The following is a 23,433-nucleotide window of genomic DNA, read 5'->3' as shown; positions in this document are numbered from 1 at the left end:
GTTTAATCAGTGCTTTCTTTAGACAGTTCAGGTTGTTCATGTGACGCACCGCCCTCAGCGGTGTTAGTTATTTATGTTAGATGGCTTTGTTCACTTCCTGTTTTATTTTGGTGAGGGGTTTTTAGTGGCTTGTGTTAGTTGGTTTTCTTCACTTCCTGTTTTATTTTGGTGAGGGGTTTTTAGTGGCTTGTGTTAGTTGGTTTTCTTCACTTCCTGTTTTATTTTGGTGAGGGGTTTTTAGTGGCTTGTGTTAGTTGGGTTAGTTGACTTCCTGTTTTATTTTGGTGAGGGGTTTTTGTTGGCTTGTGTGCACTGTGTCTTGTCTGTGTCCTCCCTGATTCAACTCACTTGTCTTTGTCCATCTGCTGTCGGTCTTTGTCCATCTGCTGTCTATCTTTGGCTCAGATCTCCTCCTACAGACAGATTTGGTGTGAAAACTGTAATCTGAGTAAACGCTGTGAACACATGAGGCTCCACCTTTAAGAAAAATATGTGAATAACATGAACCTGAACTGTCTTCCTATAAATCTGTGTATTTGTTCCAATATTGTGTCTGTTATGAAATGTTTTGTGTTTTTGTAGATCCACTGGATCTGTACGATGTTTAAATGATAAACTGAGGCTGAATATTGGTCCAATTACACTGATTTTTCTTCATAAATTTCCTTTATTTCAGTTTGTTCATGGTATTCATGTTTTTAAAGGATAGTTTGTAGATGTGAACATTTTCATAATTTAACTGTTTTCACTAAAACACAGAGAACAGTTTGGAGTTGATGTTATTTCCATATGAATCTATTTTTCTGTTCCTGGTCTGATCCACCTCAGATCAGATTAGGAGGATGTGGAACCTGTACTACAGCCCTGATGTACAACAGCTCACAGACCCACCACAAACTAATGAAAAACTGGGGTTTTCTGTTTTTTCCCCTAAAACAGTTGATGTGTCTCAGTTGGTAGAGCCAATGACTAAAGGGTTGGCGGTTCGAATCCTGGCTCTGACTGTTCACATGTTGAAGTGTGTGTGTGTGTGTGTGTGTGTGTACTATCTAAATCTGACCAAGTATATTTGTCTCATTTCTAGTCCAAATGTCTGATCACACTTAAAATCAGACAGAATCACCTACAGAGGAACTGTACACTGAGATAGACGAACTGATTTATAGACAACAGATTTTATTATTTATTTATTTAGCACAACAACACCACCAAATCAAACATTAAACAAAGAAACAAATTGTGCAGGTGAGTTCAGAAAACCCTGTGGGGCTAATAAAATTAATCTGACCTCGTTACAGCATTAGTTTAAAGAAAGACAATAGGAATAAAATAATATACAAAATACAACAACAATATAAACAGAGAATAAAAGAAAAACAGTGTGTGTAAGTGTGTGTATGAGGAATATTTGAATGTGTTGAATCCGATCTGTCCTAAACCTAAACTTAATAATAATATATCGGTTTTATATAGTGCTTTTCAAAGACGCACTTAAACTGACTAAGTGAAGTAGACTGAGATGGGATTTGAATAGAACTGTTCCATATTCTGGGTCCATGTACCAAACAGCTGTTCATTACTGTTCAGTGTAAATACAGGCACCTTTAACTTGCACATACATCTTTTTGACGGCTCAGCACTTTACACAAACACATTTGCACATAGAAAAATAATTGCACAGGATTGGTTTTAAAAGTAGTTTATTGATGATTTTATTGTCTTTCTTTTTCAATTTTTACGTCCGGTGGCACTAGCATTTTAATTGATGACTGCTTGGCCCTGGAGACAAAGGGAAACGTAAATTAGATCCCAAACAAACGTGGTGCAATAGAAATGTGCGATATTTAAGTTTAACTTGGTTTAGTGTCTGTGTGTTAGTGGATTTTAAAGTGTTTAGTGGATGGTGTTTTATTGTGTTTGTACCTACCCTGTCCTTGTGTCCAGGTCTGTCAGGAACGACAGTCCTTAAGAAGGTTCCGGCCTGAACCAAGGCAGGGAAATGTGTAGGGGAGCCAGGAGTAGGATTTGATTGGTTTATGGGTTTCTATTTATCTGTAGTGTTTGGGTTTAGAGTTTTAGGTATATAACTTGGATTTTATATAGGTTATGGTTGTGGGTTTTGGTTTATGGAGGTTTTAGATTAGTTTTAACCATTTATGTAGATTTGTAAATCCCTTGTTGAGTTGTGGTGGTTTTATCCAGTTGGCTGAGTAGTATCAAAGGTGCCTGTTTCCATCAGCTGTGGTTCTGCTGCTGGAGAAGACACTGCTGCTCTGACTGACATCTGCACTGGCACTTTGTAGCACATGCACTTTGTTTGAAAATAGGGATTATTGAAAATATTAAAAAAAATTGTGGACCATGCCATCTCCTGCCTCCGCCTCTTCTTTCCTCAACTCACTTATCTCCAACCGTTTAACGGCCAGCCGACATCACAGTCCACATGGGGATCGGATCAAACAGGACTCATGTTGATACCAGATCCTGAACAGAACCAGTTTTCAGCTCCGTCTGGTTTAGTCATGAAAGGAACAGTCCAAGTAGGTGAATGTTTGACCCTTCAGACTGAACCTCAGATCTGGGACAGATTCCAGTGTTATTATATTAGAGGAGAACTGAGCTCCAGTTTCAGCTCCTGCTTCCACAGTCAGAACCGGTCCAGTTCCAGAGGAGCTGACGTTGACTTTCCACTGTCTGATGGAGGAATGACAGCGCTGGGTTTCTGTAGGGAAGTAAATCTGTGTCATCAGATTTTGAATTATAAAAGACATGGAATTTGTAGCACTGAATTTTTTTTGCACTGAAATTAAGTGTCTGATTTTTTTTTTTTTTTTTCACTGAAATTAAGTATCTGAACTGTTTTTTGTACTGAAATTAAGTATCTGAATTTTTTTTTTTTGCACCCAAATTAAGTATCTGATTTTTTTTTTTTTGCACTGAAATTAAGTATCTGAACTTTTTTTTGCACTGAAATTAAGTATCTGATTTTTTTTTTTTTTGCACTGAAATTAAGTATCTGATTTTTTTTTTTTTTTTGCACTGAAATTAAGTATCTGAAATTTTTTTGCACTGAAATTAAGTATCTGGATTGTTTGTCTCTGAATTCAACTATGCTCATAAATTTAGAATTTAAAAAATTCAGGTGCAAAAATTCAGATACTTAATTTCAGTGCAAAAAAAAAAAATCAGTGCTAGAAAGTCAATGTCTTTTAGAATTCAAACTCTGATGACACAGATTTACTTCCATATTTCTGGGTTCTGGGGTCGTTCTCAGCACTAACATGTCGGTTGTGTTCTCTGTCTGATGTTCTGTCTGTTTGTGTGGCAGGTTGGTGGTTCGTCAGTACGTCAGAGGAACAGGGCTGGGTACCGGCCACGTACCTGGACTCCCAGAACGGAACCAGAGATGACCTGGACCTGGGCACCTCCAGAACTGGAGAAGGTTAGCACACACACCAACATAGCATTACACTAGAACCTCGCAGTACCAGTTGAATTCATTCCATGACTGAGGTCATTTTGCAATTTACTTGATTTATAAATCAATTTTCTTTATTGAAATAAATGAACATATAATTAATCCATTCCAGCCCCCCAAAACCATACAAAAATCGCCCCAAAACAACCAAAAAAATCACTTAAAAAAACACCCAAAATTTATAGAAAAACCACTCAAAACTAACCCAGAAACCACCCAAATATCACCCAAAAATTACCCCAAAACCACCCAACAATCACACAAATACCACCCAAATACTAACCCAGAAACCACCCAAATATCACCCAAAAATTACCCCAAAACCACCCAACAATCACACAAATACCACCCAAATACTAACCCAAAAACCACCCAAATATCACCCAAAAATTACCCCAAAACCACCCAACAATCACACAAATACCACCCAAATACTAACCCAAAAACCACCCAAATATCACCCAAAAATTCCCCAGAACCCACCAAAAAAAAAATCACACAAATACCACCCAAATACTAACCCAAAAACTGCCAACAAACCACCCAAAAATTACCCTAAAAAACACACAAGAACCACTACCAGGTTCTACTGTAGTAGTGGAACTACCAGGTTCTACTGTACTAGTGGGACTACCAGGTTCTACTGTAGTAGTGGGACTACCAGGTTCTACTGTACTAGTGGGACTACCAGGTTCTACTGTACTAGTGGGACTACTAGGTTCTACTGTACTAGTGGTTACACCAGGTTCTACTGTACTAGTGGTTCTACCTGGTTGTACTGCACTAGTTGTTCTACCTGGTTCTAATGTACTAGTGGGACTACCAGGTTCTACTGTACTAGTGGGACTACCACGTTCTACTGTAGTAGTGGGACTACCAGGTTCTACTGTACTAGTGGGACTACCAGGTTCTACTGTAGTAGTGGGACTACCAGGTTCTACTGTACTAGTGGGACTACCAGGTTCTACTGTACTAGTGGGACTACTAGGTTCTACTGTACTAGTGGTTACACCAGGTTCTACTGTACTAGTGGTTCTACCTGGTTGTACTGCACTAGTTGTTCTACCTGGTTCTAATGTACTAGTGGGACTACCAGGTTCTACTGTACTAGTGGGACTACCACGTTCTACTGTAGTAGTGGGACTACCAGGTTCTACTGTACTAGTGGGACTACTAGGTTCTACTGTACTAGTGGTTCTATCTGGTTGTACTGCACTAGTTGTTCTGCCTGGTTCTAATGTACTAGTGGGACTACCAGGTTCTACTGTACTAGTGGGACTACCACGTTCTACTGTACTAGTGGGACTACCAGGTTCTACTGTACTAGTGGGACTACCAGGTTCTACTCTACTAGTGGGACTACCACGTTCTACTGTACTAGTGAGACTACCAGGTTCTACTCTACTAGCAGGACTACTAGGTGCTACTGTACCAGTGGTTCTACCAGGTTCTACTGTACTAGTGGGACTACCAGGTTCTACTGTACTAGTGGGACTACCAGATTCTGCTGTACTAGTGGTTCTACTGGGTTCTGCTGTACTCGTAGGACTACCAGGTTCTACTGTACTAGTGGGACTACCAGGTTCTACTGTACTCATGGTTCTACCAGGTTCTACTGTACTAGTGGTTCTAGTAGGTTCTACTGTACTCGTAGGACTACCAGGTTCTACTGTACTAGTGGTTCTACTAGGTTCTACTGTACTCGTAGGACTACCAGGTTCTACTGTACTAGTGGTTCTACCAGGTTCTACTTGTACCAGGTTCCACTGTACTAGTGGTTCTACCAGGGTCTACTTGTACCAGGTTCTACTGTACTAGATTGATAACAGACAGGTCAGTGGTTCCATGCTCCTTGTTGTGGAACCTCTGTGTAGAACCGTTTCATGTTCTCAGTGGCACTTTAGTTTTTCCAGAGGCTCAGCTCAGATGCTCATAAACACTGTTCCAGTCTCACATGTGGAACCTGGGAGGCCTCGTCGCAGAACCGCCGTGGCTCCAGCGGCACCAAAAACCACAGCCAAACACTTCGACATAGTTTGGCACTGGAGAACATTCTTTTCCCGTCCCCTGAGAACGAGCAGCTCCTGCAGGAGTCTGAGTTAGCTGTAGTCTGGGTTAGCTGTAGTCTGGGTTAGCTGTGGTCTGGGTTATCTTTAGTCTGGGTTAGCTGTAGTCTGGGTTATCTTAGTCTGGGTTATCTTTAGTCTGGGTTAGGTGTAGCCTGGGTTATCTTTAGTCTGGGTTATCTTTAGTCTGAGTTATCTTTAGTCTGGGTTATCTTTAGTCTGGGTTATCTTTAGTCTGGGTTAGCTGTAGTCTGAGTTATCTTTAGTCTGAGTTATCTTTAGTCTGGGTTATCTTTAGTCTGGGTTATCTTTAGTCTGAGTTATCTTTAGTCTGGGTTATCTTTAGTCTGGGTTATCTTTAGTCTGGGTTAGCTGTAGTCTGAGTTATCTTTAGTCTGAGTTATCTTTAGTCTGGGTTATCTTTAGTCTGGGTTAGCTGTAGTCTGGGTTATCTTTAGTCTGGGTTATCTTTAGTCTGGGTTAACTGTGTTTAATATACTCACCTGGACACCAGAGGGTTAAAGTGTGTGTTTAATTTACTCACCAACACAAAGATAATGATAACACCAGATTGACAGTCCAGTGGTAGCACTCCTGGATTACCCATAAGGCCTTTGGTTTGACGGTGCAGTCATGCTGTTGGTTTTCAGACTGTTTTCTTTCACCGTTAATCAAACCACTCCAGTGTCGGAGCTCCCCCTGACTCTCATGGACCTACAGTCAACCCCAGACTGGCTCAGCTGGGTCGGTTTTCCCATCAGCCCCGGCGTGTGGCTGTCTGCACACATGGCAGCTCCCTGTCGTCTGCTCCGTCTCATTATCTCTGCTCCGTCTTTAAACTCATTCCACTGACAGCTCTGTTCGCTGGAGGGAAACCGCCCAGCAGCGCTCTGGCCCTGAATGAAATTACCTGGAAATAACATTTGCCTTTGTGCCTTCGTTTAGCTGACGTTTCAATTAGGAGGTCAACGGAAGGGGGCGGGGCTACAGGGATGGGTGGATGATATAAGGAAGGGGGAGGGGAAACGACAGGAAGGAAAGACACGACGACAGAAAGAGGATGGAGAGATAAGAGGGATGGATGGATGGATGGATGGATGGATGGATGGGATATAAGCCTTAAACCCTGGCCACGCCCACTCACACTAATAACAGTGGGTTTAACAGGAGTCTCACTGAGTCTGGGTTTTCCTTTTTTTTTGCGACCTCTGCCTTCCTTTGTCCCCCCTCTTTCCCTCCTTTATCCTTTAGTTTTGCTCATTAATGCTTCTTATACTAACTCCGTGTTTGTTTTCTTTTGGGTTCCTGGTCGTTGACATCAGTTACTAAGAGACGTAAAGCCCACCTGAAGAGGCTGGACCGGCGCTGGACCCTGGGGGGGATAGTCAACAGGCAGCAGAGCAGAGGTGAACGCAAACACACACCCAGTATAAATGGGGGGGGGGGATCAAGAACCGGTGTCTTTAGATGGTGATGGAAACTGGACTTACTGACACCTGGACTTTCTTGGACATTTCTCTGTAGGACACACCTACATTTTTCAGTCTTCTGATGCTCTGTCTCTCTTCTATCGTTAATTGCCTTTTCCTCTTTTCCATTTTTATAGTAACACACTACTTTCTGCAGTCCAATACTGTTCAAATAATGCTCTCAACGGTATGGTACCAAAGTGTGTTCAACACTACTTTTCTGCAGATACAGGGGGTTGGGAGGAATTCACAAACTTTGGGACACCTGTAGGAATTGGTAGCACCGACTTTCCAGGCTTGATCAACCTCCACTGCTGCAGAACTGCTTTAAGTTGTTAACCCATTTCTTGTTCGCCTTTTTGTACAATTCTGAAATGTACATTAGTTTTCAGTTTTGTTTAACCTTACCTTTTTTTCTTTTTTTTTACCTCTGGCAGTTCACTGCTTACCTTTGTACCATTTCAAGCTGTTCATTGGACTGGAACTGCTGGAATTTCAATACAAAACTAGAAAAATTGGGGTGTTCTAAAACTTTTGACCGGTAGTGTATATGTTCAAAGTTCCAGCACAGACTTATTTGGAGCTGGTTTTGTCCTCCTCTGTCAGATTCCATCCTTTCCACCTTCCTCTTATCTTTTCCCTCTGTCTTCGCTGTGTAAATGGAAGGACCCGTGTCCCTCTGTGATAACAGGCTGCTGAGTTAGCGATAAGAAAAGTGTGAGTTAGGTTTTAAAGCTCTGCGCCGACGCTGGAGATACAGTTTGATTTAGACGCTCCGACAAAAGGATGGAAAACAAAGAGTGATCACGTAGGATTGATGTCGGAAGAGGCTGGGGTTTACTAATGGAAGGAGGCGGCGGCGGTCTGCTGACACAGGTTTCTTTGTCTGTTTCGTGACACTTCATAAAGAAGGATCGGTCCTGAGATCTTCAGAGTCAAATAAGGACACAGTGAAGGAAGGGCTTCCATTAAATGACAGAACATGTCATCCTGGAGACTTCTGTTGTGAAGGTGTTGTGTCCAACATCTGCTCTGAAACTACTGGTCAGATTTATTTCTAGTTTTATCTGTATTTTCGTTTGGACAGTGTTTACAAAGACTGTTAACAGTTTTTGAGAAATTTAGAGTTTTTGCCTCATTGCTTTAAATCTTCTAACTGTTCCCTTCCTTCTACTGGTCCGTCTCTTGATAGTTTAGAACACAGATGTCAAACATGCGGCCTGGAGGGCAAATCCGGCCCACCAAAGGGTCCAAATCCGGCCCACCAAAGGCCCATGGGATGAATTTGTGAAATGCAAAAATTACACTAAGACATTAACAATCCTTTTAGTTCAGGTTCTACATTCAGACCAATTCAATCTCCAGTGGGCAGGATTCAGTAAAATACTATCATAAGAACATAAAAATACGCAAAACTCCAAATTTTTGTCTTTGTAAATATAAATATTTTCATGTATTTTCACTTAAAACAAAGTATAATTTTGCAAAAAGTTTGTTCATGTTATTCACATTGTTTGAAAGAATAGTTTGCAGATGTAAACCTTTTCATAACATACATTTCCTTTTTTTCACTCTAAAACATAGAGGAAAGTTTGGAGTTGACATTATTTATATATTATAATGTTATATTGTTATATATGATATATTATTTTACTGGTTCAGCCTGCTGTAGATGAAATTTAGCTGAATGTGGAACTGAACTAAAATGAGTTTGACAGCCCTGGTCTTGAACATGTCAGTGGTTCCAGATATCAGTCTAGTTCCTATTGGTCACTGATAGAAGTCGGATATGGACTGTGATTGGATGAGTTCAGTTTTCCTCCAGTGAAAGTCCCGCCCACTTCTATAGTTAGACTGATATGCATCCAGAACCAGGACTGGAACATAGAACAGAACCAGGACTGGAACACAGAACAGAACCAGGACTGGAACAGAGAACAGAACCTGACGACCTCACACATTCAACTGGTTCTGATCCACATAGAACAGACGCTGACGGAAGTAAATACCAACTTCAACTTGCAAGCAAGACTTTTTCATTTGCAAAAGATTTAGAGGTGCAAAACCTTATAACTTTCAAACAAAACTTTTAAAATGACAAAACATTTTGGTCTGAAAGCAGAAGTTTCAGATTTGAAATGAAGGAAAATGAAAACACAATCAATTTTGTTAAGCTTAAAAATTTTGAAACCCTTTTCTGTGTTTTGATGGAATAACCTTTGAGTTGATGGAGTTTTCACCGGTTATGTTCACCTGGATACTAGAAGGTTCATAGTGGACTTAGATGATGCTGATGATAATGTCCTACTACAACATACGTGGAGTATTTTCATGTTTTGGGTTTATGTTTTATATATAAATACTTCTTCCACCAAAGTAAATTAGCCATAGGAGCGATCGAACCAACAGAGGGCGCTGACTGTTATGAATATATATAGGATAAGTAGTTGTGGAAAGAGTGGGAGGATCTGAAGTAGGTCACCTGATAGAGCCCTGTAGGACACCTCTGACCATAGATGGGTCTAACCTCTCACTCTGTTTCTTTTTCTGTCTCTTGTTTCCCCTCCAGAGGAGAAATATGTGACCATTCAGCCATACACCAGCCAAGGAAAGGATGAGGTCAGCTTTGAGAAAGGGGTCACCGTGGAGGTCATCCAGAAGAACCTGGAGGGATGGTGGTACATCAGGTGAGACCATGCATCCAAGAACCCACTGACCTATGTGGACCTGTGTCCTCTATGGGATGGCCCATTCAGCTTATATTAAATATGAAACAAAATGATTTATTAAAACTAATGAATGAACCTGGAAAGAAACAGCTCCACCCTCTGCAGATCCACAGATCTATTTTACAGACATGCACAGCTGCTATACAACATTTTATTTATTCATTCATGCGCAGAGTTACAAAATTATCTAACTCAACTGTCTGAGCCCTGGTCTGTTCCAACAGTCATTCTGTAAGGTTCACATCTAAAATATAGTCTGACTGGTGAACCAGCCTTTATGTGGAAGTAAAGTATGGATTTATGGTGTTTCTTTTCTTTTTTTTTTTATTGTATATGTTTTTTTATCTTATCCTACACTGTAAAAACTGACTGTAGAATTAACACCAAAAAGTTGTAAAATTGCAACATAAAAAACTGTAAGTGACAATACAAAGCAAAGTTGTTTATTTGAAAAGATTTTTGTGTTAACAATTGAATCAAATACAGTTGTAGTTTTTAGAGGAAGACTATGTGAACAAAACCAGCTTTGTATGTTGAAATTATATATTTCTATTGTTTTTAGAAAATAAAACTGTAAATCGAAAAACAATGTGGTCCTGTTTCAATTGCAAGACCATAATTTTGAAATAACGGTGTATTTGCTTTTTTTTTTTGTAGTAAAAAAGTTATAAAAAGTAAACATTTAACAGTTAAACATTTTAAATTTGTAAATGAAAGAGTTGGTAGAGTTGGTAGAGCGGCTCGTCCAGTAACCAAAGGGTTGGTGGTTCTAATCCTGGCTCAGACTGTCCATATGTCAAAGTGTCCATAGAAGACACTGAACCTTAAATTGCTCCCACTAGGACCTAGTGGCTTTGAAAAAGCACTTTGTACGCCATGAGGGTGGAGAAAACACGCTAAATAAGTGCAGTTCATTCACCAGTTAAATCTACATGTTACTCCATAAATATGTTTACAGTTGGATGTGTTTTTTACAGTATTGTTCTGGAAACCACAGCTGCCAGTTTTTTCCATAAAAACAACAGGATTTTTTTACAGTGTATGGACGTAGTTTCTGTGTCCTTAATAAACCATGAATGAATGAGTGAACCTCTGGTCTTTCTGTTTCCGTCTCAGATACTTGGGTACAGAAGGCTGGGCTCCTGCGTCCTACCTGAAGAAGATCAAAGAGGACTTCTCTCCCCGTAAGAAGACCCTGACCGGCCCCGTGGAGATCATCGGCAACATCATGGAGATCAGCAACCTGCTCCAGAAGAAGTCCGTCAGCGAGAAGGACATCCAGACGGACGCCGACGCGGGATCCGCCCCCGAACGCCACATCTCCAAGAGCGAGATCAGCCTGCCCGTGCCCTACAACTCTGAGATCAACGCCGAGACGGGGCGGCGGCTGAGCGCCGGCAGAGACACCAACAGCCCCTGTCTGGGCATCGCAGCCAGCGCCGCCCTCAGCAAAGAGCGAGGAGGGGAGGCGGGGTCTCCAGCTGTGGCCAGAGTGGCCCCCCACCGGGTGGAGATAGGTGAGTGGGCCGCTGACCAGGGGGGTCTCAGGACCAAAACGGGCCCGACAGAGTCCAGTCCATCATATGAAATCAAATATTATACTGAAGATATGGATCATGTTAGTTCAGGTTCTACATTCACACCAGTATGAGCTAAAGTGGATCAGAACCAGTAGAAGAAGAACACAAACTGTAAAGAATAACAAATGCCATACCTTCCAGACTCTGTGTGTGTGTGTGTGTGTGTGTGTGTGTGCGTGTGTGTGTGTGTGTGTATATATATATGTATGTGTGTGTGTGTGTGTGTGTGTATATATATATATATATATATATATATATATATATATATATATATATATATATATATGACAGTAGAGATTGAAATCCAGTAGGATTCGTAACCCTACTAGGACAGATTGTAATTCTATTTGGAAGTGGGATCTGAAGATTGGAATTTCAGTCTGTCCTACGATTTCGCCATATTGTATGCTTACCTATGCTGAAATTGACTGGAATTTTGGCTGTGAAATGATTCAGTCTATTTTCCATACATTTTGATGTAATCTGACATTCTCCTAATAGAATTCGAGATTGTGCTGACAGAATTCTTATATTTTTTGCCGTAGGACAGACTGAAATTCCAATCTTCAGATCCCACTTCCAAACAGAATTACAATCTGTCCTAGTAGGATTGCAAATTCTCCTAGGACAGATTGGAATTCCAATCTTCAGATCCTAATTTCTTGTAGGATTTCAGTTTGTCCTAGGACAAACTAAAATTTCAATCTGTCCTAGTAGGATTACGAATCCTACTGGATTTCAGTCTCTACTGTGACATATATATATATACACACACACACACATACACACACACACACACACATACATATACATATGTATACATACACACACACACAAAATGGAGCAAAAACACATTTGTCCACAATGCCACGACTACTGCAACCAGAGAGAGATCGGGCCATTGCCGGCTGAAACCTGTCAGGGAGATGTGACAGCCAATTGGGATGGTCCTGTGTAGTGGTTGTAACACATGGTCGACCAGATCTGGGACGGTCGTTGGAGGAGCCGGTGGTGTGGTAACGCTCAGCAAGGCGTACAACAGTAGAGTGGTAGAGTCCAAACACCCTGGCTACGGCCCGTCTGCTCCGTCCAGCTTGAAACATGCCAATGGCCCGATCTCTCTCCGGTTGCAGTAGTCGTGGCATTGTGGACAAATGTGCTTTTGCTCCATTTTGGTGTCTTTTTATAGGGAATGGTTGTGCACAATTGACGAGAGGTCCAATTCATCTGTGAGTTTCACTCATGAGCAGACATGGGTGAGGAATACAAAAATACAGTTCTTATTGCTAATTGAAATTGATCAACCAGAACCAGGAAAACAATCATTTCATTTTGACTCAGAATAGTACTGAACTCATTGTAGTTTGCAATTTTGCAATAACTGTCATATTTCTGAAAAAATCGAGAAAATGAAAGTGGTGCGTTTCTTTTTTCCTTCAGTGTATGTGTATATATATATATATATATATATATGTGTGTGTGTGTGTGTGTGTGTGTGTGTGTGTGTGTGTGTGTGTGTATAAACTAACCCTTAACTTAACCCAGGGGTACCAAATATACAGCCTGTTCCACATTCAGCCCAATGTGATCTGACCTAAAATAATAATATAACTTATAAATAAAGACAACTCCACATTTTCTTAATTAATCTGTGTATCATTCATTTTTTTCATATTCAATTGAGAATCTACAATCAGAAAACAAAAAAATGACTTGTTATTTCATTATTCATGTACAAATCAGAAATAAAAAACAGCTGTTTTTCATTCTTTCAATTGTATGCACAAATCACAAATTATAAATAATCAACTGGACCAAATGTGTAGTTTCATGTTGACATTTCTGTATCTGATTTGTACTTCCTGACTTCTCTGTGTTTTATTTAGTGTCTTCTTCTTAGATTGTCTCCCATGGACCCACTGTATCAGACAGAACAACAACACCTGGAAGAGCCTGTCCATTTTTGCAGTTTTCATGTCGTCCTCCTTCACAGTAACACATTTGTTTCCTCTGAATAACACCAAATTCTCCATTATCGCAGAATGCATTAGACAGAATACTAACAAACCAATGACTGTCCAGAACAACACACCAACAAGTCAGGAACTGCAAATGAGATATAAAAATGTCAACATGAAACCCCACATTTGGTCCATTTGATTATTTACATTTTTCACTTTTTGTGCGTACAATCAAAAGAATGAAAAACAACAGTTTTTTTCATTTTTGATTTGTCTTTTTTTCGTTTTCTGATTGTGGATTCTCAATTGAAAATGAAAAAAACAACAATGACCCACAGATTCCCCCTAAGTCTGACCCCCATCCCTTCACCCTTTGGACCCTTTGGTGTGTGGATGTTCGTTTGACTCACAAACTAAGAACTGGAGTTTATTTGTTGACCATCTTAAATGTACTTCTGTATGTCGCAGGTCATGGACACTGCAGATGCTTTTTATTAAGATGGCCTTTCATTTTTACAGGATCTCCAAATCTACGACAGAAGCCTCCGCCGAGAAGAGACACCAACCTGGTGAGAGACACATAAACACTGGCAGGAAGTGACATCACAGACAGGAAACAGAACGGTGATGAATGAGCTCTGAGGTTCACACAGGCGTTGGCATAGCAACCACCCAGTCACATGACCAGTAGAACACCTGCACAGTTGAACTTTGTGAACATACGACTGCCAATACTGTCATTTATATATATATATATATATATATAAATATATATATATATATATATATATATATAAATATATATATATATATATATATAAAAACAGTGGGCTTAGATGTATAGGAAGGACCAATGGTTTTTTTGGGTTTTTCGTTTCCTTCGACTCAGAACAGACTGAAGGCTGATGTGATGTCTCCTCCTCTCCTCTGTCCTCCTCCTCTCCTCCTTCTGCTCCTGCAGGGTTTCCAGTTACCAAAGCCTCCAGAGCCCCCTGCTGTGGAAGCTGAGTACTACACCATCGCTGATTTCCAGTCCTCCATCTCCGACGGCATCAGTTTCCACGGAGGACAAAAGGCTGATGTAAGACACTCCATCTGTGTAGAAGACAAATATGGAAGTCAGTCTGATGACACACATTTACTTCCATATGTCATCAGAACACTGAGGCAGCGAAGGAAACACCTTCAGATTTAGGTTGGACTGAGACGACCAATCAGCTCGAAAGATTCTCATAACATACTGTGGTTTTTACAGGTTTTTATGGGTGGTGCTGACCTGAAAACGTAATAATTAATCACCTTTAATGATATCAGCGAAACAAAAGCTTCAAATGAGATTAGGGGTGTCAAACTCATTTTCTTCTGGGGGCCACATTCAGCCCAATTTAATCTGAAGTGGGCCGGACCAGTAAAATAATAGCATGATAACCAATAAATAATGACAACTCCAAATTGTTTTAGTGCAAATAAATAACATTCAATTATGCCAATATTTACATTTACAAACCATCCAAACAAAAAGAATGTGAATCACCTGAAAAATGAAATTTGTTAAGAAATGTAAGTACAGTTTTGTCAATATTATGCCTCGACTTACCATTTAGAGGCTACATGTGCATTACAGATCAGATCTACAAAGGTACAAAACATTTAATAACAGGCAGAATATTGTTAAAATTGCACTTAATTTTCTTAAGACATGTCAGGTTGTTCATATTTGTTCAGGTTATTCACATTTTATTGTTAAAGAATAGTTTCTTAATGTAAATATTTTCATAATTTAATGTTTTTTGCACTAAATCAAAGAGAAAAAATTGGTGTTGTCATTATTTATAGGTTATTATGATAGTATTTTTGAGCTTGATGCCGTAACTTGCACTTTGCCAGTGCATCCCGCAGGCCGGATTGGAAACTTTGGCGGGCCGGACTTGGCCCCTGGGCTGCATTTTTGACACCTGTGTATTAGATGTTTTACAGCAGCACTGACTGTGAACTCAGAGAAATCAGAAAAAACTTAGGCTGAAAATACATAGAAACAGTGATTTATAGAAGAACCCGACAGAATGGATGGAACCCACTGCCTGTGTGTTTCTATCAGCTGTAGATGAACCCTAGTTTTCATGTGCCAGCTAAAATTTACCTCAGGGGTCAAATGAGTGGCCATTTTTGTCCAAAAAAAAGTTGTAAGAAATGCATAGAGCTGTTTTGAAATAATGCTAATCCATTTGTGCACAGACTACTGATATTATTTGACAGTGGAAGCTCTATTTTCAGAAATATTGGATTTTGAATAACACGTGTCTGTGAAAACTTTTGCTGGTGGACAGACGTGACATTACCCATGATGCTCTGGTCAGTACCAGTACTTTATTAGGAATAAACTTATAGTGTTACTATTGCTGATTCTCGTTTTATTCACAAATGTTCGTATTGTGGCTCTAAAACAATAACAGCTGACAGAAAAACACTAAATGTGGCAGTGGGCGGATGTGACATGGTTGTTGTGGATCCCATCATACTGATGCTCGGCAGCCATGTCAGCGTTTCCACAAATGATCCCTGTGCAAAAACTAGGATCAGAATTATTTATTGTATAGTTTGTCATCATACTAAAGAGTAAATAACAATATAGAATTGTTACTTCTTTATAAAAATGCTTATTATTAGAAAACTGTTGATTTAAAAAGTGACGTGTGACATTCCTCATGTATGTATTGGCGTAACATAAGCAGGATGGATCAGCACCATACTCCATATTGAACCTGTAAAAATAAAACATGTGATATGTAGGATAGAATCTGGTAAGAAAAACTGGGGAATGTAAAAGAATAGAATATTTGTTTTCAGGTAAATTCAGTTCAAATATAACTTGTCCATTTGTGACATGAAAATATAGCATTAATTGTGATGAAATTGGACATTTTTGAGCTGAAAACATAGTTCATATGAGCATCAACATGTTGAACAGAACTGAAATCCTGGAAATTTGCAGAACTTACATTTACCAACACAAAGTTCCTTTGGGGATTCACTTACATTGATTTCTTTTGCACAAAGACAGAAATAAGACCTCTAAGCAAATTTTAGCCGAGAAATAAAATGAAGTCAAGACAAACTGGTTCGTGTCTTGTTCTCATATTATGTGCAATGAAATACAAATATGTCGAAGTCATTGCTTTGTTCTGCACCTGTTCTTGACCTGAGTTGTGTCTTGCTTTGGGTTGTATTTGACTCGTAGCTGACCCGTGTCTTTTGTTGTTGTGTAGGTGATAGAGAAGAACCCCGGGGGCTGGTGGTATGTTCAGATTGGAGACATGGAGGGCTGGGCCCCCTGCTCTTACATCGACAAACGAAAGAAGCCCAACCTCAGCCGTCGAAGCAGCACTTTAACTAGGCCCAAAGTCCCGCCCCCTGCTCCGCCTGTGAAAAAACCCGACTCTGAGGAAGCACCACCTACTGCTAACTCCGCCTCCAAAGCCTCAGAGCCCCCCAGCAGGCCTGTGTACGAGGAACCTGAATATGATGTTCCTGCCGTCGGGTGTGAAGGTGAGTCTGACGCAGATTCTCTGAAGGACGATCGCTCCCTTGACGTGAAGATCAGCAACGTGGTCGGAGACAAGTACCGTAGTTCCCCTCCGTCCTGCAAAGCCTCCCCTCCGGTCTGCAAGGCTTCCCCTGTTTTCAGCCATCGACAACCCTCCTTTAGGTCATCTGTTGAAGAGGTTGCAAAGGAGGAGTGTATCTACGAGAATGACTTCAGGGCCTCAACTTGCATCGAGGGAACCTCAGTCAAAGGTTCCAGCGAGCCCAACTCACCACGGAGCTACCATTCTTCTACCGTCCCACGCAGACCGTCAGGGTCCTCACCTTTAGCCGGTAGACCCATGAAGACCATGACCCCAGAGATGAACAGGAGAAGCCAGACCCTGGGCAGACACATCAACATCAGCCACAGGTCCCAGAGGTCCCAGGACATCAGCCCCCATTCTTCATCAGATGAATTGAGCAGAGGTTCTAAAAAAGGCCTAGGGTTCAACCGGGATGTGGAGCAGAGAATAGGCCAGAGTCCATCCACTAGGCCAAAACCTTCTGTCCGACCTAAGCCTCTCCTGACCAAATCTGAGCCACAGAGCCCTGAGAGGATGGATATCACCTCCTTGAGACGCCAGCTGAGGCCTACGGGTCAGTTTCGACATGGTCTTAAACCTTCTCATGGGGACGACTCTGAAACAGCCTCTGTTATCTCATCAGAGGACTCGATGTGTTCACGCAGTACCTCCGATCTCTCATCTGTTTACTCCAAAGGCAGCCGCGGTGACTCGGACTTGGAAGGCCCCAATCTCTACCGCAGCCTGGATGCTTATAAGAAAGTCCAAGATTCGGAGGTTAGCTTTCCAGCGGGGGCGGAGGTGGAGGTTCTGGAGAAGCAGGAGAGCGGTTGGTGGTATATCCGCTGGGCCTCTGAGGAGGGCTGGGCTCCCTCTTACTACCTGGAACCTGTTCGACAAGTGGGCGATGCTGGGGGGTTAGAATCAGATGGGCATGGGAGTGGTGGAAGTAAGTCCAACAGTCTGGAGAAAAATGAGCAGCATGTTCTGGCCCTCAACAACATCAATATTCAGGGTCTGAATAAGCAGCATCAAGGTTTAAGTCGGAACACGCCACCAATTCCTTCCAAACCTCCTGGTGGCTTCTCCAAACCGTCTGGGATGGTAAATGGAGGGGTACGAATGAGGAACGGGGTACGACAAGTGGCAGTGAGACCCCAGTCTGTCTTTGTGACCACATCACAGCCATCCAAGGATGCACACTACATGACCGGGTCTCTGAGACGGAACGATTCTCTTGGCAGGAGCGATCATTACGGTTCCGGTTCCGCTACACTCGGTGTTCGTAGGAATGCTTCGTTTAGCACCGTCAGGCCACATGTGGTCGTAGAAAGTCAGACGAGGCCCGCCGAGCGCTCCGGCCTTGGCTCCTCCGGCGGCTCTTACAGCACGAGCAACGTCCAGAACGCCCTCAGCAGAGTCAGCCAACGCAACGGCATCCCAGTGTCCACGGTCCAGCCCAAGCCGATAGACAAGAGCCAGCTGATCCACAATAACCTCGGTAGGGATGTGTATGTGTCAATCGCCGACTACCGCGGCGATGAGGAGACTATGGGTTTCACTGAGGGCACCTGTCTGGAGGTGTTGGAGAGAAACCCCAACGGATGGTGGTACTGCCAGGTGCAGGACAGCCTGCTGCCCCGCAAGGGCTGGGTCCCCTCCAATTACCTAGAGCGGAAAAAATAAAACCGACCCCAAACTCCCCCCCCCCCCCTCGACCCAACATCTACTTCCCCTTGATGTCTCCAGGAACGTGGACGACATCTCTCCTTAAAGAATGTCACCCGCAATCTCCCGTAAGCAATATGTCCTTGAAAATGTACATTTAAGAGAAGGCTGTTAAAAGAAGATGTTTTCATTTGATGAGGAAAGACGCTTTTAGTGCTGGTTTACTAAATGTAGAGGTGGAGTTGTTTAAAGATTGTATGGTTTTGGATCGGAACCCTGGGATGAAAAACCCCGAGTTGAGAAAATTTGAGGACAGAGTCTTTATTAAACAGTATGAATGGGAGTCTGAACCTCTTAAAAGAGGTCTGCATCATGTAATTCAGAAGTGGAGCAGGGTTCTGGCTCCGCCCACCACTGACTCTGACGGCTAATAAGTGCCTTTTGTATTTGATCACCTGAGTGGAGGTCCTAAACGGTGGATGGCATAACAGTAAATCAACCAAATCTTTCAAGAGTGCCATAGGTCTACGAACACCACCAAGAATATTTTCACTACCGATGAACAGCTCCAAGAAAGAGTTGGAAGCAGAGTGTGGAGTTTGTGGACCGCTCTTATTGGTCCAATACGCAGAGTTTAAAGGAACAACAACCGAGTTTTAAGGGACTCGAGTCACTTGAGAATTTACTGGTTTTTAAGCCACAGTCATCGATTTAAAAACATATAAATCTCTTTTTAAGTGTTTTATTTAGTTTCATTGTTCATGTTTTAATGTCTTGTGTTGATGTATGTCTTCCTTAGAGAATTATTTCTGCTTTCTTGCAACATCTTCTTCCCACCTTCAGCCTTGAACTGGAGAAGCTCCTGTATCACTGAAGGGAAATTGGCATAATTTTGTCAAAACCTCACAAAGAAGAAGCTCAAATTAATGTTATTTTAATTCCTAGAACTAAATATCTGGGGGGTGGGGGGGCACCTGCAAAGCTTGAAAAAGAACCAGTCAGATATTTTTGGCCCCGTTCACACAGCAGGTCGGATTTTTGGGTGAAATCCGATTTTTGTGTGTTCATTCATATTCCACATTAACAGATCAGATTCAGGTCACATATGGATGCAAAAAAAATCGGATTTGTGCCACATTTACCTTCAGTGTGAACGTAGTCTTCGTTTCCTGGAAAAATCAAAGGAACAGTTTCTTACTTGAGTCCAGAACCAAACCACCTCATATCTGACGTACGAACAAACAAGCAGTTTACGAAGAGCTCGGTTGAAATGAAGTGTTTTTAGTTGTAGAAACAGTAAGTTTTGTATATATTTTTCTCTTTTTTTTTTCATATTAAAGTATCGCTGTTACGCAGGTGTTGGACCGGACTAGTGGAATTCCAGGGACAAACTGTCCTGACATTTAGTCCAAAATATGATCGAACCAAAGAGGAATGTCAATTTAGTAACGAGGTTTTTTTGTTTGTTTTTGTTTCATTTTAATATTTATTTATGATAAAACAACATAAAACATACAAAACAAAGCTGTTGGTAAATCCATCGTCTCCAAGGAATTCATATTGTGCGTTTCCACTACGTGGTACCGGCTCGGCTCGGCTCTACTCGGCCTTTTTGCATTTCTATTACGATAAAGGACCTGGAATCTGGTACCCAGTACTAGTTTTTTGGTATCGCCTCCACTGAGGTTCCAGGACTGGGGACCAGATACTAAAAGGTGACGTGTAAACACTGCAGACCACTGATTGGTCAGAGTCGTCTGTGTGACCTGCTGTTTTACAAAAATCAGATGCAGAAGTTGACAGTAAATATGTCGGTAGGTGAATCCACATGATGACAGTCTGTAAAACTACACCATTTCATCAGGAGATTCAGTCTTTGGTGGCGACATAAAAATTCAGCATGAGTTTGACGAGACAACACGCAACGAGCGAGTTTATCAGCAACTCTATGAGCAGACAACACAGAAGTAACACGCCGGATTGCTATGACGACCAGGTACTGGAAAAAAAAATCTGTAATTTAACAGAATTTTCACTGTTTATTTTACAGATTTTTCCTGTATTTTCAAGATACAGGAAAATATCAATGAAATGACAAAAATAGACTGTGATTTGACATGTCAAATGTAAAATAACACAAAAAAACTGTAACTGAATAACCAAAAAATTTCAAGTTTTTAAAAGAATTTTCTTTTTCACAGAAAAATACAGTTAAAATACATTTGCAAATGTATCATAATTTCACAAATATTTCTTTTCTATTTATGAGATTAAACTGTTAATTTAAAGTTTAATACTGTAAAAAAAATAAAATAAAATGAGATAAAATTACTGACAATTAACCATAAAAGAAGTATTTGTTCTGTAAGTTGAACCAGACTTGTTTGTTAATTGACAAATATCTTGTGTAATTACAGGAGGTTTCACAACAAAAATGTTGAATAATTATATTTTTGTGAATGTATAACATGTATAAGCACTGATAAACTGTCCAAATACAGTTTTTATCAGTGGATTGGACAACTGAGTCTCATTGAAAATTACACACATATATATATATATATATATATATATATATATATATATATATATATATATATATATATATTTATAGGTAATTTGATTGTTTTAATACATGAAAATATTCTTTATTAAACATTAAAAAGTTTTTTTAAAAATATGCAAAATCTCATGTAAAGTTCAGGCAAAAAACTGTATTTTAATTATGGAAAATTACCGTATTTTTATGAGATGGTTATCTTCCGTTTTTTTACATTATTTTTTTTGCACCCCTGCTGCCGGAATAATACTTTTTTTTTTTTTTTTTTTTTTTTTTACAGTGTACTGTAAAGTCGGTAGTATCCTGTAATGGAAACGGTCTCCAGGAATAGGATCTGGTACCAGAGTCGAGTTGAGCCGGTTCCACATAGTGGAAATGCAGCATTAGTATCTTTGTGAAAACCCAGTTTGGTAAAGTCGTGGAATGCTGTATGTTCAGAGTTCCTTCAGTGGTTGGAACTCCAGTGGCTGATGTTCAAGATGGCTGAAATACATTTTCTAAGTGACGGTGTGAGTTCTGTGTGGGAGGCCGAGCGCTAACGTGTCCTTCTGTTTCTGCTGGACAGTATCATGTATTATACTAAGTACAGGACCTGCTAGATCGCAGTTATCTATTTCAGCAAAACCATGGTTTATTGTTTAATATTGTTTTTGGGGTTTTTTTGTTTGTTTTTGTGAACACACAGTGACAATATGGAGGAAACGAAGTGGTTCTGTTTTGTGAATTAGTGCACTTTAAAACTGTTTTTACGGTGCATTAATGTAAAGATGCAGTAAATACTCAGCAGATTATTTATTAAATACAGTTTTTCAGTTATTTAATTAGTTTTTTTCAACTCTTCTAATCAGATACAAGACTCTAACAAAGAGCAAAGTCCTGAACATGACAGTGTCTCTTTAGAATTGAACAAATACAGCCCTCTAGTGGGAGGCGAGCGCTACTACAACATGTGATTGGATTTCCATTATCAGATTTGGAATTATAAAAGACATTGAATTTGTAGCACTGAATTTTTTTTGCACTAAAATTAAGTATTTGAATTTTTTTATTTTTTTTTTTGCACTAAAATTAAGTATCTGAATTTATTGCATCTGAATTCTTTAAATTCTACATTTATGAACATAGTTGAATTCAGAGACAAACAATTCAGATACTTAAATTTCAGTGCAAAAAAAAAATTCAGATACTTAATTTCAGTGCAAAAAAAAATCAGTGCCACAAATTCAAAGTCTTTTATAATTCCAAATCTGATGACACCGATTTACTTCCATATTTTACCTCAGTGCAATACGAAATGCGCTGCTGGTCAGTGAATCAACATTTCCTGTGATTATTTCTTTATTTTAACATCTCAGTGCAGCTAGGATATTTTTATAGCACATTTTTTTATTATTATTGGGTAATAATTTATTATATTTTTTTTTATTTCAAAAATTACTTTTTTTCCGTCTATGCTGTGTGCTGCAACTTTAGCAAATCATGGGCACTTCTTTCATCTTTATTGTACTTTACATAATGCCGGATTTTAAACCTATTTATTATGACTAGCCTGACGTGTTTTCATGATTGGACAATCACCGTATGAACCGTTCAAATGATGTTGACTCATTAATGTCGACGTCTTAAAACCTCTTATCTGTACCCGTCTGTAGGGTCCAAATGTGTCCACGAGGAAATGTGCAATAGATCGTACATCGTATGTGAACAGATTTACAGCAATGTCTACAAAGTCTGTTCACATTTTTCAGATACTTAGATTTTGTAATTTTGGATGAATTTTTTGAATTTTTTTTTAAATTTCAAAAATCAAATCAAACTTTTTGATGGTTTATATATATAAGTAGAAGTCATATATGGACTGTGATTGGATGACTTGAATTTTCCTCCAGTGAAAGTCCCGCCCACCTCTATTGTTGGGTGTGGCTGATAACAGGATGAAGACCCAAACGTCCACCTTTAAACCCTTAAAGATCCAAATGTCCACCTTTAAGTAATTTTTTCCTCATTTCTTTCTGTTTTGATGTAAGAACCGTTGAATTTACTCAGAGTTTTTACGAACATCTACATGAATAACGAATTAAATATAGTGAAATACAGGATTAACACTGAAAAAACTTAAAATAATGAGGATAATATGACAATAAATGGGGATAAATCACTTAAGAAAAAGTGAAATCTAGAGGAAAAACTCATTTGGGACTGGACATGAAAGCAGCGCTGGGTCTTTCTGGGTTTAAGGGAACGTCTTCTAAATTCTTCTACAATTCCAAGTCCAGCTCCACTTCTTTAAACCATCATGGTTCAGTTCCAGTTT

General features: G+C 40.1%; 1 protein-coding gene across 2 annotated transcripts in view; it reads left to right on the top strand.

Annotated features, from left to right (window-relative positions):
* The window catches only part of sh3pxd2aa (SH3 and PX domains 2Aa), an 84,940-nt gene extending 65,639 nt beyond the window's left edge, over positions 1-19,301 (top strand). For both annotated transcript variants that reach the window (XM_030149137.1, XM_030149148.1), the window contains 7 exons: positions 3,329-3,442; positions 6,867-6,950; positions 9,583-9,700; positions 10,859-11,259; positions 13,803-13,852; positions 14,245-14,364; positions 16,550-19,301. In XM_030149137.1, the coding sequence (XP_030004997.1) occupies positions 3,329-3,442; positions 6,867-6,950; positions 9,583-9,700; positions 10,859-11,259; positions 13,803-13,852; positions 14,245-14,364; positions 16,550-18,577 (2,915 nt within the window). In that variant the 3' untranslated portion in view covers positions 18,578-19,301. The remainder of the gene's footprint in view (positions 1-3,328; positions 3,443-6,866; positions 6,951-9,582; positions 9,701-10,858; positions 11,260-13,802; positions 13,853-14,244; positions 14,365-16,549) is intronic.
* Positions 19,302-23,433: the final 4,132 nt, after the last annotated feature.

This window comes from Sphaeramia orbicularis, chromosome 1, assembly GCF_902148855.1.
Source record: "Sphaeramia orbicularis chromosome 1, fSphaOr1.1, whole genome shotgun sequence".
Taxonomy (NCBI): Eukaryota; Metazoa; Chordata; class Actinopteri; order Kurtiformes; family Apogonidae; genus Sphaeramia; species Sphaeramia orbicularis.
This window is presented reverse-complemented; position numbering and strand designations above follow the sequence as displayed.